At 45.2% G+C, this 14,473-nt stretch overlaps 1 protein-coding gene and 4 non-coding genes across 5 annotated transcripts; 3 read left to right on the top strand and 2 right to left on the bottom strand.

Annotated features, from left to right (window-relative positions):
- Nucleotides 1-394: 394 nt before the first annotated feature.
- LOC125335985 lies at nucleotides 395-6,223 on the bottom strand. Its single transcript, XM_048324046.1, has 6 exons — nucleotides 6,081-6,223; nucleotides 5,032-5,235; nucleotides 4,818-4,943; nucleotides 4,404-4,529; nucleotides 3,575-3,577; nucleotides 395-565 (listed from the first exon to the last, which is right to left on the bottom strand). Exons 1-6 carry the CDS (start codon nucleotides 6,170-6,172, stop codon nucleotides 499-501), a joined length of 618 nt encoding a protein of 205 aa, XP_048180003.1. The 5' UTR covers nucleotides 6,173-6,223; the 3' UTR covers nucleotides 395-498.
- A 5,027-nt stretch (nucleotides 6,224-11,250) lies between these two features.
- LOC125336069 lies at nucleotides 11,251-11,357 on the bottom strand. Its single transcript, XR_007207643.1, has one exon. It is a non-coding gene; the product is annotated as a U6 spliceosomal RNA (small nuclear RNA).
- An 841-nt stretch (nucleotides 11,358-12,198) lies between these two features.
- On the top strand, nucleotides 12,199-12,270 carry TRNAM-CAU. Its single transcript has one exon. It is a non-coding gene; the product is annotated as a tRNA-Met (tRNA).
- Nucleotides 12,271-13,325: 1,055 nt separating this feature from the next.
- TRNAQ-CUG lies at nucleotides 13,326-13,397 on the top strand. Its single transcript has one exon. It is a non-coding gene; the product is annotated as a tRNA-Gln (tRNA).
- A 920-nt stretch (nucleotides 13,398-14,317) lies between these two features.
- Nucleotides 14,318-14,389, top strand: TRNAQ-UUG. Its single transcript has one exon. It is a non-coding gene; the product is annotated as a tRNA-Gln (tRNA).
- Nucleotides 14,390-14,473: the final 84 nt, after the last annotated feature.

Here is a 14,473-nt window from a genome sequence, read left to right as displayed (position 1 = left end):
AGTAGCTGATCTCAATTACTCATTTTTTTGAAGGCACCAACACAACACTATCTATAGTCCAGCATTTTTACCCATCATTTTTCAGGGCATCAATCAACTGCACAAATGCCTTCCAATATATGGGATATGTTAAATTTGTTCCCCAAAGAAAAGCATTCCAAGAAACACATTCAGATGGAAGCACACTTGACACTGCAATACTACAATCTTAACCCTCTTGAGTTTTAAGTAAAATGTAAGGAACTTAGTCATTAACATAACCTACAAGAAGTTATTAAATTCTGACTAAGTTTGAGCAATACCATGAGCACTTGGGCTTGTTCTTTTTTGTTGCCCCTCAGAGAACTCTGTACAGACTCTAACAGGGAAATAATCCACTCATAACATAACACAATAAAACTTTAGGTAATTAAGTTTAATGTGCTGTTCAACACATAACATGGAATTTCATACAACTTACAGTAATTCTTTACAGTTCAAAATAACCTCACAGCAAAATCAAATTGGACTAAAAACTGGCCCCATATTGTTATGCAAGAGTGTGACTTTCTTCTTGCTGCTCACCCTGAAAAGCAACACAATAACAACAGTTACAATATGACATTCAAATATGTAAACATGAAATAAATGTATAATGTTTCACTAAGTATCTCTAAGAAAGTGCATTCCCTTAATACAATCTTCCAACTTGGAAATAAGAGAAAATATCACAATAAGTGCATTTGTGCTTTTGTGTGTGCAATACATATAAAGAGACCAACATCTTACGCTTTTATGATGTATAAACAGAGGTTTCACTATAGCAAAATGCAGATCAACGTTCAGCATTTCAATAAAGTAAATTATTTGTCTTAGAATAACCACTCAATTTTCTGTAAGGAAAAGCTGTGTTACAGTCACTTTGAAGTCACATTAGTGAAATAACCACAGACTGTGGTTTGCCAGGGGTGGGGGGTGGCTGGTTTGGGTTTTGGGTTTTTTTTTGTTTGGCTTTTTTTTCTTCTTTAATTAAAAACAAACTATGAACACTAAAGATCAAAAACAGTACAAGCTGAATCTTTTAAGCCAATTAAAAATTGCAACTAGTCAAAACAAAGCTTTAAAAATTGATTTGCTTGGAGAGCACAGGAAGCTGTCCTACCAAGCAGGTTATATTTATCAGGCTTTTTTTTTCTTTCCGTTTTGTTTTGAATTTAAGTTTTGCTTTCCTGCTTGCTAAGAAACTCCTCAGCTGTTCACCTTTTCATGGTAAGTCTTCAGCATTAACAGCTTGCTGGACCTTCCCTTGAGATTTTTATTCGCTTTCCAAGGGAATTACACTTTACAACTGCCTTGTCTGGACAGTAATTGGCTTTTCAGAGAACACATTACTCAAGATGAAGAGAAGTTCTGCAATACAGAGTCTTGCAAAGTCCCACAGCTATGAGGAAAGCTGTGTATCAAAAATCATTACAAAAGGTGCTGCCACTGCCATTTTAGGAGAGACAGGGACAAGCTGCAGCCTCCCACAAAGTTGGGGCTTCCCAACTCAACATTTACTACTGACTGACACCAACTCATCCTACAGTCTTCCTTGCTGAACTGCTGGGACACTTCAGAGTATATATTTTGTATTTGTATTCTGTTTCATTTTTTACTGAATTAGGAAAAAAAAAAAAATACAGTCCATAATCAAATTCCAGAAAAGTCAGTTCACAGAATCACAGAATGGTTTGGATTAGAAGGGACCTTAAAGATCATCTCATTCCAAGCCCCTGCCATGGGCAGTTCTATCATGAGAATCTGTCTTATTAATACAGGTAAAGGAATTTTTGAATCCCTATCATTCAACTGCTACAACAGTAAAAGAATCCCAAATTCCGCAAAGCTTCCTCAAAAAACCCTGTTCAACTACTTTGACTCATCACTATTCCATGTTAGAGCAAATAACATATATTTTAAAAAATACTGTTTATTATCTGCTTTGACAGTTTTGTAATTGCTACATGTAAACCAGAAAAAGAATTTTAAACTAGCTTGGTTAAATTCCAATGTTAAAGTTAGAAGCCAATAACAGAAGAAGCATTGGAGAAGGACTGAATGTCTTCAGGAACCTTACTGGATGAGGGTTGGTAACCCTTCCATTTGGCTTTGCCCTGCTAATGCCACTTTAAATCAGAATTTCTGTACATTCTTTTCTTCCTATTCTATCAACATGCCAGCTTCTCACAACAGCCACAACTCAAAAAGCCACACCATTTCATCTGGCAGGAATCTTGAAGTCACTTGACTCCCTCACTGTTTCTCCATCAACTCAGTTCCCTACAACAACAACTGCTGAAAGCCAATGTCATCAGGCAAGACACTAAAACCAAGCCAGAAACCAAACATTAAGCCACCAATGAAGCTGAATTTAAGTGCTCTTCCTCCACTGTCTTTGATGTGTGCAGTTCCTTAATAGTTAGTGTTTAGCCAACCTAAACTAGACTCAAAAGTAAAAAGCCTAGAATACAACAGCTGCTTTATGACTATGAATGCTGAATGTGCTAATAAAGCACCTACAAGAAGATCTTGCTCTTTTCCTGACTCTTACAAGCACAGAATGAAAAGACATATTTGGTAAAGCCTGAAACAACAACAGGAAAACCTGACACTCAAGTGCCTGGAAAGCAGGAAATACCCGCCTGCATCACCTCCCTTCAATAGGAAGTGCAGTATCACACCTTTTAAAACAAGAAAAAAGTATACATTAACATAAGCACTGTTCCTTTCTGAAGAAACTTCACTAAGTTCTATTTGCCCAGATTTCTAAAAACAGTGACTTAGCAATTGAGTTTGGTCTTGCTTTTAAGATCCAAGCTCAGCTACCAACACGTCTTTGGGCAACTGACTTGACCCTTGTATGTACATCCCACAGCCAGTAAGAACCTCAGTGGCATCATCACTCTACCTCACTGCTCTCCTGTGAACTAAAGACAAACCTGACAGTGTCACCACTGATTTGGTGTTCAGACACTGAAACACAAAGCATTTTCCTCATAGTGAGGTTATACAACTACTCCCGGTAGGTAAATATTCCCTGGAATAAATAACACAGCATGCCCTAGGATGCCTGTCTCATTAAGCTCCTCTTATGTTTGACTCTCCTTATCCCTAGGCAGCTGTTGTTCCTTAGCCTTGTACAATTACCACTGTGTACGTGCCTGATCATTTGTCCAGCATTTTATGTAATTGGTGGAATTTAGAATCTTCACATTATTATCATGAGACTGTTCCACAGCCTCACTGCCTTACCTGTTAGGGCAACAAAGTTGTTTTCATACCAAAGAATTTTTTACAATATTTCTCACATCTCAGAAGGCTGAAATAAGCACATTAAACACAAAGCCTCTGTCTCACCTGTATCAAATCAGTCCCAGGAATTCAGTTACTGCTGCACTCCAAACTAAAATTACAGTGCCAGAGAAAAACGTTATTTTGAAGAATGTACTTGAATTTTTCAGCTTCATCAGCACTGATATTTATTTTCTCCTGACCTAGCTTCCAAGGATTCTTCTCTGCCAAAGAACTGCTTTCCAAAACCCAACTTGCTCACCTACTAAAATCAAAAGTAAGAACAATTAGGAAAGTCACAAGCAAAACCAGAGTGGATGATGAGAATCAGACAAACATGGTACTTGACATACTTCACCATATTAGTGAGGGGTTTGGACACATCATGCAATGCCAATGCAATGTCCTATGGTCTCTGTGTCTCCCTGTACACATTAAAAGATACAGTTTTTTAAAGGTCAGAAAACTAAGACATGGGTGAATTATTCAGTAACACTGTTGTGGATAATCAAAACCTAAAGAAAAAGTAATGGACAAGCATACCTATTGGAGGCTCCTCCGATCTCAACTGGGAATGCCCCAGTTACTGAAGACACTGCAGTAACAGACACCAGCAGTCGATGGTGGGGTGGCCTCGCTGAGCATGGCACTATTTTTAGGTAGTTTAACACATCACTTGGTGTGCAACATCACTGGGTCAAAAATGAAACATTTTTCTTTCAAGAAATGTTAAAGCACATGCAGTTGCACTTGCGTGGACACTGTGCTACTGTAAAAGCCTAACTGCTGACAGGGATACATGTAAAGTACTGGATATTTTCTTATGCACTCATGAACCTTGTACACAACTAAGGAAGGCAGTCACTGGATTTGCTGCTTGTACTCTTAGGAATTTTACAACTTTTCCAGCATCCCTTTCAGATTCTTGCTTCGGAAGGACTGGACCATTGATTATGTACTAAGGTGCTTTTAGATAATGAAGCAGAGCATGAAAGATATGAGTTTCTAATAAATGAAGTTAAGCGTGATAATAAAATCAATTCAAAATACTTTCAAATGCAAAACATGCAAAAAACCACAGTATCACTAACATGTCAGCTGTCCTTGTCAACATGCAGTCCGGCAGCATCTCTTCCTCCTCTTTCACAGTTACAATTCTCACATCTCCAAATCCAGAACAAGCAGATTCTTTAAGCAGCTGGTCACCACTGTCATACCTGCAAATACAACCCAAGCTGTTAACTGAAACATTTCTTCTGCAAAAAGTTCTGCCTCTGTTTCATCTACACTAGTGTCATATACTCAACTCTACAAAACAAGAAAACAAAGACAGAAAATCTTTTGTAAAGATATTCAAAATCTTCAATTTAACTAAAATTAGCTGTATACTTTTTGTATGAGTAACTTTTACCTCATTATTTTTAAACATCAGCTACAGTCTTTCAAGCGGTACCAAGAAAAAGATTTCATCCACCCTTCCCAAGTAAGGAGAGGATAGTACTAACGTTCCATCTGCTGTTATTAAAGAAGTGCTGGCTGACAGCACTCTTGCTTCCTTCACAGTGATCCTTCTCACACCCTCAGAGAGGGGACAGAGTGTAGCTTTTGACAACGGGTTGTAGCTGTCATACCTAGAAAGAAAATACACAATTGGTATCAACATCCAGAATTATTTACTTGGTATTAGCAAACAGAGGAGTATTGTGACAGTCCGCTCACATGTCCAGTAAAAACCCTGCGACTTCTGCATCATTTCTGAAATCCAACTTTTCCTTAAGTGTCAGCCACCGGTCAATGTGATTCCCCATATAAATCCTTGTTTTCCCCCTTCTTCTATCAAGACTTTGCTTTCTCTTTTTCTTTTCCAGAAAAGACAACATTGGGGGCCTTCCACACCTCTTTGCTGGCAGGGACATGGTGAGCCTAGAAATAAAGGAGAGGCTTTATTGAGAGGCAGCTCAGAACAACAGGCGGTACCTCAGCGTCCGGAGCCAGCACAGCGGGGGCTGATGGCCGAACACCTCAGGCTCCTCGCCAAGCCAAGCACCGGCTGCCGCCCCGCACCGACGGCTCCCGACCCGCGCCCACCTCCTCGGGTCTTCCCCCCTCCGCGCCTCTCCGTGGCAGCAGCGGCTGAGAACGGGGCCGCTTCCAGTCGGAACACGGTGAAGGGCTGCGGGACAGCCGCTCACGCCGGTCCTGAGGGGAGGGGAAGGGAGGGGAGAGGACATACCCGCCTCACGCCGTTCCTGAGGGGAGGCCATATTCCCGCTTCGCGCCGCTCCTGAAGGGAGGGCAAGGGAATTCCCGCCCCACGCCGCTCCTGGGGCACACACACCGAGACACATTCCCCCCTTCATGCAACCCCTGAGGGGAGCTCAGCCTCCCCCGCCGCTCCTGAAGGGAGAGGAGGGGACATTCCCGCCTCACACCGCTCCTGAGACGCACACACACATTCCCGCCTCATGCCACCCCTGAGGGGAGACCAGCCTCTCCCGCCTCTCCTGAAGGGAGAGGAGGGGACATTCCCGCCTTACACCGCTCCTGAGGGGAGAGGAGGGGACATACCCGCCTCACACCATTCCTGAAGGGAGAGGAGGGGACATACCCGCCTCACGCCATTCCTGAGGGGAGAGGAGGGGACATACCCGCCTCACGCCATTCCTGAGGGGAGAGGAGGGGACATACCCGCCTCACGCCATTCCTGAGGGGAGAGGAGGGGACATACCCGCCTCACGCCATTCCTGAGGGGAGAGGAGGGGACATACCCGCTTCGTGCCGCTCCTGAAGGGAGGGCAGGGGCATTCCCGCCCCACGCCGCTCCTGGGGCACACACACCGAGACACATTCCCCCCTTCATGCAACCCCTGAGGGGAGCCCAGCCTCTCCCGCCGCTCCTGAGGGAGGACAAGCCCACCTCACGCCGCCCGAGAGGAGACAAGCTTCACAGCGCCCGTGAGATGAACGCCCTTTCCCCGCCGCCGCTCCCTTTTCCCCCGTCTCCCGTCGGCCCCTCACACGCTGCCCCGCCGGGGCGGTCAGTCGGTGGATCCCTCACGGCCGCCACCATCGGCACCGACCGAGGTAAACAAGGGACGTGTGACCGCCGGCGCGCGCTGATGGCGCGCAGGTGACGTGAGGGCGGGGAGGGGCCCGGCACCCGGTTTTAAGGAAAATGGCTAAAAATCGGCGTTTAAGCGTTAAATCTGGGTAATGAGTCCAGTCCCGTTCTGAGGGAGCAGCCAGTGGCGCTCAGGTAAAAACTGTTCTCAGCCTTTCACTGAAGCCCAGAGGGTAGGGGTAATCCAATATGGTTTTTTTAATATTTAATAACAAGTTTCAATTACGGGTGTTATGTATGATAAAAATATACCGTTTTCCTAAGCATAAGCAGCAATTCACAAGAATATCCAAAATACTGTGTTGTTATCTTACCTTCTGAAAGGCCAGATTCAGAGACAAAACTAGACTTTTCCTCTGAAGAGCAAAAAGTGTTTGAAATGCGACCTACCTGTTAAAATGCTAAATCGGTGACACAAAGAGGAAGAAAATGCAGTGAGAATTTGGAACCCTTGTTGTCACAGTGTGTTCTGTGACACGTACACAGCCTGCATTCCAGCAGGTCCTTGGCACCTCCACACACTCCTGCTGACACAGCCTGCGTTTTTAAATAAATAACTGAAAACACAGACTAAGTTAGCCAGCAATATTTATGAAGAATTTTATCTAAACACAAGAGGGAAGATCATACCTGCCAATTTATTTTTTATCATTTCTGTACGCTTTGGTAGAGTCACAGCAACAAGTCAAACAAGTTGGCTCAAGAACCAGCAGACAACTGGAGGCTTATAAAAATATTTATTTGCATTTGCTGAATCAGCTGAATAATCAAAACAGATTTTTTGGTTTGTTGTCCAACATTTACATAACTTGAAAATAAAGAACTGAAGAAAAGAGCATCACTTCCTGAAATCTATTTCAATGTCTTTTATCATTTACAGTTTTGGCCTCTGAGCAGATTTTCATAGTACATTTTACTATGTGAGTTCACAGAGAAGTACATTTTAAAAGAATTGTTGTAGCTTGATTATAGTTTTTCTCAAAATAGCCCAAATTCTCAATGATACATATATGTAAAGATAATCCCTTGCACTCTACCCATTTAATTTAAATATAATTTCTCACCATTCACCATTATTTCTGTAAAATACCTACTGTGATACTGTTTCCAAGTAAATAGGACTATTTAGAGGCTTTTCATATTTAATTCTTCTGATTGCCTTCACAAATATAGTTACTGTTTGTATAAATAGAGTCACATTCCAAAGAACAGAACTGTATTAACACCAGAACCTGTTGTGTGCTTAAGGTTCCTGATTATTTTGAAATCACAAAGCTGCTGGGAGAAGCAAGAGGGTACAAGCAACATTTATGTCTACCAAGTAATTTGGAAACAAAACCAGTTATGCAGCAACTCACCTTTTATGCCAACTAAGTTAAGCAAGCTACTGCTGTTATGCATGCTAATAAAGTTAAAAATAGCATGTAAAAACAGAGGTCGGTGTCAGTGTCTTCAAAAATTAATTACTACATAAGAAAAAAATCCAAAGGCATTACATTAATGTATATTTGCCATATTCGTGAGGGGGTTTTTTTATTTCTTTTCATCCCATTAGGATCTGCCAGCCTGTGTTTATTTCAGCTGCTTGAGCTGATCCTGTCTGTGTGACAGACACAGCACTGGGAATGCTTTCAATCCCACCAATATTTGTATTAATGTCATCTCTGTCAGCAAGGTGAATATTTTGCCCCGAGCGGTTTCACGCAGATCCCAAAATGAACAGCACTGCTGGTACAAGGAAGTGTGTCTTACAAAGCAGCAGCTGCAACTCAGGAATGAAATTCCAAGGCCAGGTGCAGAAGCTGCCTCCTCCCAGTCCCAAACTGCATCCACTCAGGAAGGAATTTCAGAGGTTTATATAGTTTATATATATATATTTACATATTTATTTACAGAGGTTTGTATAGCAGTCTCACAGCTACATTACTTCAGCTCGCTCTCTCCCCTTCCATCAATTGAAAATCCTGGCTGTACTATCACCTTTCTGCTGATGAATATTTCACTGTGCTTCAGTAGTTTCCAGAGCAAACATCTTCTTGTTTAGCTCCCAGCCATAAGCATGGCAATAATGCACCTTACAAACCCCAGAAGCCTTCTGCCTCCTGAAGTGTAATTTTCATTTAAAAATGCCCTGTGTTGCCACAAAAACCATCAGTTAACCCAGCAAAATGTTCAAGTACCCCATTTATCTTGTGTTTTATGAGTATTTGTGAAATGGGATTGAGAAACTGCTCCCTGGAAATGTCAATGCAAACTTCTTCTTCGTATAGTAATTAATGAATCTGTGTAATAGAATAAAACCCTCACAGACCAAGTTGATGTAGCCAAGTAGCCTGTTTCCAGAATGCATGGGAAGCTCAGACCTTTCACTGGATGTTCTCCCAGATTCCAGTTACCCATGATTTAAGGACTTGGAAGGTGAGGGTGAATCCAAACCATTAAGCAGGTGTGTGTGCACCCCAGGAACAGAATCCCTTTCAGACCCCTCTTAATATTTTGGACTTCATAATGTCCTACTGCAGGGAGTCTTCACTTTGCTTTCTGCATTTGTTACATAATTGTTATTTCTAGACATAAAGGGAGTTACGGCACTGGCACAAACTCATTTGTTTCCATGTTCCAGTGCAACACCAACACCCCATTAAAAGACACAGCACAGCAGTGACATGAATCAGCCCCTCAAAGAGCATCTCTCATCTTGTAACCGGTCTGTTTGAACCCAAAACAGAATCAAAGCAACTCTTTAATGAATAGGAATAAGAATAAAGCTGAAAACTGAAAACCACAAGGTTTATCGCCACGTGATTCGTTCCAGCAGGAGACTTTGCTTGTGTTTGGGTCCTTAGTGCTTTCAGAACACCTCAAATTGTTAAGAACAGAATATAAAAGATGAATTGACACTCAGTTAAAGGGGGAGGCTTTCAGAGAGCACACTCCTTTCCAAACTGAGCTCCTGGTCATTTGGGCCTTCAGGATACAACACAGGAAGTACTTTAAGAGATTTTAAGAAAAGTGAAGTCAAGACCTGCTCTCGGACTGCATCTTGAGCAGTGTAATCCAAGTAATACCAGAGTAGAATTCCTCACATTTATTGTTCACTGCTGAGGTTGGATGATTCATCACATTTAAATTCTTTCATATGAGCTTAATAACTTCCTTCTTTCATCTGTTACCATCATATCTGAAAAGAATTAATAATTTTTATCTTAAACTGAATTATGCTGTGTGGTATCTAACATACAATAAAACATGCAGAAAACGTGAAGTAAAAAAAAAGGAACAGTCAAGCAAACCAAGAAGCTAAAGCATTTTTACTACAGAAAAATGGCATCTCTAACAATATATTTGTTTCGTGTTTCCTATTTTTGCTTTCTCCCCCTCACCATCTGCCTCTGTTCTGCTTTTTCTTTCAAAAAGCATCCACCTCATTTAGCTTCACTCACCCCATCACAGGATTCAGCCTGAATAAAAACAAAACCCCCAATTCCAAAGCCAAAAAAGCACTACCTCTTCATAAAAGACCTTAGAAAAAGAGCTCTCCTTTTTCTTACAGGAGCTGTAGATCTGTTAGAGAAGCAGTCCATCTTGACTCAGTGCTTTGCTACACACCCTCTAGACAAAGGAACTTGAGCTTTTTGGCCCCTGATAACTCTGGGTTGTACCTGTACCTTCAGTGGTGCTCTTTTTGCCAAATCTTGCCCTGTTCTTTTGGTAGCCAGCACTGAGTCCCACAAGAATGAGATCCTGTAGTGTGGAGAAAGAAGGTGAATTACAGAACATGCAGTCCTTGAGCAAGAACTACTTCTTCCATCATGGAAGCAGCTAAGCAATGCCCAGGGGAATTTGCTGTTCTGTGGAGCAGAGTCCCACTGCTTTGCTTAAGACACCCTGCATGAGAACAAAACCATTTTGGGGAGACAATCCTCAGAAGGCAATAGTGAGAAATAGAGAATGCCCGTCACTGACATGTGTGCCATGCAGTGATCAGGAGAGCTTGGCAGTGCCAGAGCCTGCACTGTGCTGTGTGCAGAGGAAGCAAGGGATAATGAGGAGAAGATGAAATACAAAAAGGTACTAACCTGTGGCAGCACAATAATCTGACTCTGGAGGCAAGTCCCTGGAGGGCCAGAAAGGTCATGACAAACGCTCTCATTTGTGAGTCAATTCTCTGCAGCAACCATAGTGAATTTGTTACTGCAGTCAGTGCATGGACTAAGGGAAACTTCTGGATCCAGCCAGGGTACAGCCCTGAGCCTCTGGATCTCTTGGGCAGAACATGTTCTGTGCAGTGCAGCGAGGAGCTGAGCCAGGTCAGACACCCTCCCAAGGCACTGGGACCTCAGTGCCCGTCCTTGTGCCTTCAGGGCCAGCAGGACCTTGGCATGGGAGCAGTAGGAAAGAAGGGACCCGCTGTCATCCTGGCTGTGTCTCTGGTGGTCCTGGGAGCTGGTGGGGCGCCAGAGGGGGCTCACAGGATCACAGAATCAGGAAAAACCTCTGAGATCATTGAGTCCAACCTCTGACCAAACACCGCTTTGTCAGCCAGACCATGGCACTGTGTGCAATGTCCAGTTCTTTCTTGAACACCTTCAGGGATGGCGACTCCACCCTGCGCAGCCAATTCTTATGTTTAACCACACTTTTCATGAATAAAATCTTCCTGATGTGCGACCTGTATCCTCGCTGGTGCAGCTCCGGGCCATCTCCTCCCCGCCTATCGTTGTTACCTGCGAGCAGAGCCCGAGCCTCGTCGAAGGCCACCCCTGAGCTTCCTCTTCCAGAGTTGGAGGGCTGGATGGGGCTGGATGGGAGGGAGAAAAAATATGGAACGCTTCACGAATTTGCGTGTCATCCTTGCGCAGGGGCCATGCTAATCTTCTCTGTATCGTTCCAATTTTAGTATATGTGCTGCCGAAGCGAGCACGATATTGGCGCCCTCCCCGAAGCTATTTGTACCCCCGGGATTCCGGCTCCGCCAGGTCAGGGTGACCCGGGGGAACGAGCCGGCGGTGCCGGTGGGCGCAGCAGCAGTCGTGCACAGCACCCCGGCCGAACCGAGAGTCTGGCGGGCAGGGGCCGGCGGAGAGGGGGCAAGAAGACCCAAAATCCGGCATAATTCGCGTTATGCAAAGAGTATTGCTGTATGCAAATACGCGCAAAGCACTCTGGGGCGGGGGCCGTGCCCGGGGGCTCCGCACGGGTCCGTTCCGTATCAATAACCCTCGGCGGGCTTCAGAGCGGTGTTCGGCTCTGCGCAGCTGGAAATGTGACACTTTTCCGTGGTGACGTACCTAAATTAGTTAATATTAGTTAATAAAGGGGCGATATGCGGGTAGTTGAAGCCATTTGTTGTTTCACAGAATCACAGAATCGTTCGGCTTGGAAGGGCCCTCTGGAGATCGCGTAGTCCAAGCCCCCTGCCAAGGCAGGGTCACCTGGAGCAGGCGACACAGGAACGCGTCCAGGTGGGTTTGAATGTCTGCAGAGAGGAAGACTCCACCACTCCCTGGGCACCCGTTCCGGTGCTCTTGCCACCCTCAGCGTGAAGAAGTTCTTCCTCTTGCTGAGGTGAAGCTTCTTGTGTTTTAGCTTATGACCATTACTCCTTACATATTTCGAGTGTATCTCCGGCACACGGCAGCTGTGGCGGGACCGCGTGGCTGCAGGGACAGCGAGGGAATGCGGTCGTGCACGGGGGACGAAGAGCGAGGATCCGGTAGCCGTGTTTGTTCTAAGGAGGGACGGGGGAAAACGCTTCCAGGCGCAGCAGAGTGGCGCAGCGGAAGCGTGCTGGGCCCATAACCCAGAGGTCGATGGATCGAAACCATCCTCTGCTAGCACAATGTTTTTGGGTGTTTTATTACCTCGTGTCCCGGCACAGCGTCCGACGGCTCCGTCCTCTCTGCTGGTTATTTTTGGGTGTGCGGGACAGTAGCGTTGCTGGTGCGAGGACAGCTGTTTTTTCCTAAACAATCTTGGCGACACGCAGTGCAGCGGGTGCGAGTAAAGGACGGGCAGAACACTGCACAGTGTGGTGCCTACAGCCTTTCTTCGAGTGTAATTTGAAGGTCTCGTAGGGTCACAGGATGGTTTGGGTTGGAAGGGACCCTTAAAGAACGTTTAGTCCCACCCCCTGCCATGGTTAGGGACGCACCAAGTTGCTCAGAGCCCTGTCCAACCTGACTTTTAATGTTTCTAAGGACGAGGCATCTGCCACCTCTCTGGGCACCCTGTGCCAGTGCCTCAACACCTTGTGGTAAAAAGTTTCTTCTTTATTTTTCGTAAGAAAGCTCCCTTATGTATTGAAAGGTCACAGGGTCCCCCTGGAGGCTTCTCTCCTCCAGGATGAACAGCCCCAGCTCTCTCAGCCTTTCCTCATAGAAGTGCGCCAGCCCTCCGAGCATCTTCATGCGTTCGTCCGGACCCGCTCCAGGAGGTCCATATCTTTAATTAGTCTTAACAAGCTCGTTGCATACATTTGTAGTTTTTCCCTGTCTTGCCCGTTTAAATGAAACATTGTGGCAATGTCAAATATATCAAGGAGAGACTCAGCACAAAATGCAGGAAAGCAAAAGGAAAACAAACGTGAAAACTTAAATGTCAATGCACGTGGTATTGAAAGCCTGTATTTGGCCTCTGGATCGCATGATCTGAGGGAAAGGCTCTGTGAACTTATTTAACGCCACAGCGCTTCACAATGGGCATTGTTTTCAGGGCTGTAGAATGTGAGAAATAAACAGTGGAATTTTTGCGTGGAGTGAGTACGTGCAGAATACATGAAGGAACGACAAGGCGGGGATTCTGGTTGCAAATCCATGGGAAGAACAATCGTATGGAATTCTTTTCCCGTGCATTTGGCTCAGTAGGCGCGGCTGGGGGGACCACGTTGTGCGGTTCCATGGTGTAATGGTTAGCACTCTGGACTCTGAATCCAGCGATCCGAGTTCAAATCTCGGTGGAACCTGAATGCTTTTGCCGCGGGCAGGTTTCTTCGGTGCTCAGAACCGTGGAAAGTGACTTCAAGGCGTTTTTCATGGATTGTGAGAATGCCATAAACATCCCATGCCACGTGGAAAACGCATCCAAAGCAGAAGAGTAACCAATGGGACCATCTTCCCGTTTTTTTTTCCCCCCGTATCTATTATTTATTGAAGCCAGGTTAGTAGTTTCTGACACACATCATCTGAAGGATCTCAGACACGTCACAGCATATTGTTTCCTTTTATTTCTATGCTTTGAATCGCCTGTGTGGAAACACGGTTCTAAAATTCTGCATCAGCAAAGATGGTGGCAGCTGCTGAGCTCTGGGGCGGGGATGAGGTTTTGGGGTGTCTCTGACAGCAGATGTTCTCCCAGTGTTCATGTTTGCTTTCTGCCCTCACTGTACCGGGGTGACTTGCCGGTGTCCAAAGGGGTTCCAAGAGAGCTGGAGAGGGATTTCGGACAAGGGACTGGAGTGACAGGACGAGGGGGAATGGCTTCCCACTGCCAGAGGGAGGATTAGATGGGATATTGGGAAGAAATTCTTCCCTGTGAGGCTGACGCGGCCCTGGCAGCCCAGAGAAACTCGATGCTTTATCACTGGTAATATTCAAGGTCAGGTTGCACAGGGCTTGGAGCAACCTGGGCTAGTGGAGGGTGTCCCTGCCCACGGCAGGGGCTTGGGACTGGATGATCTTTAAGGTCCCTTCCAACGCAAACCACTCCGTGATTCTGTGAAGACGACGAATATTGCAGAAACTCGGGACAAACATGGATATTTAGGTCGTGTTCAATTCCTGTCGGTCATCCTAGGCACAAGGGCAGAAAGGACGGCGATTTCCCAGCGGGATTTGTTTGCTATGGATTTATTATCGGGGCTGGAAGAAGGAAGAGGCACCGCCCGGTTCTATGGTGTAATGGTCAGCACTCTGGACTTTGAATCCAGCGATCCGAGTTCAAATCTCGGTAGAACCTGCTCCCGCTCTCCCTTTTCCTGCCTCCCCGCGCGGACCGGACCGCGGGGACGCTCCGGGCGTTTCCGTGACCCGAACTGCGTCA

Source organism: Corvus hawaiiensis, chromosome 19 (genome assembly GCF_020740725.1).
Source record: "Corvus hawaiiensis isolate bCorHaw1 chromosome 19, bCorHaw1.pri.cur, whole genome shotgun sequence".
Taxonomy (NCBI): domain Eukaryota; kingdom Metazoa; phylum Chordata; class Aves; order Passeriformes; family Corvidae; genus Corvus; species Corvus hawaiiensis.
The sequence above is the reverse complement of the archived record's forward strand: the minus strand, read 5'-3'. Positions and strand labels throughout refer to the sequence as shown.

Coding starts and splice junctions, on each gene's coding strand:
- LOC125335985 (XM_048324046.1), bottom strand. CDS start 6,172: ATGAAGGGGGGAATGTGTCTCGGTGTGTGTGCCCCAGGAGCGGCGTGG. Junction 5,236..6,080: donor TCAGGAGCGGCACGAAGCGG/GTATGTCCCCTC, acceptor CTTTATTTCTAG/GCTCACCATGTCCCTGCCAG. Junction 4,944..5,031: donor GCAGGGTTTTTACTGGACAT/GTGAGCGGACTG, acceptor TTTTCTTTCTAG/GTATGACAGCTACAACCCGT.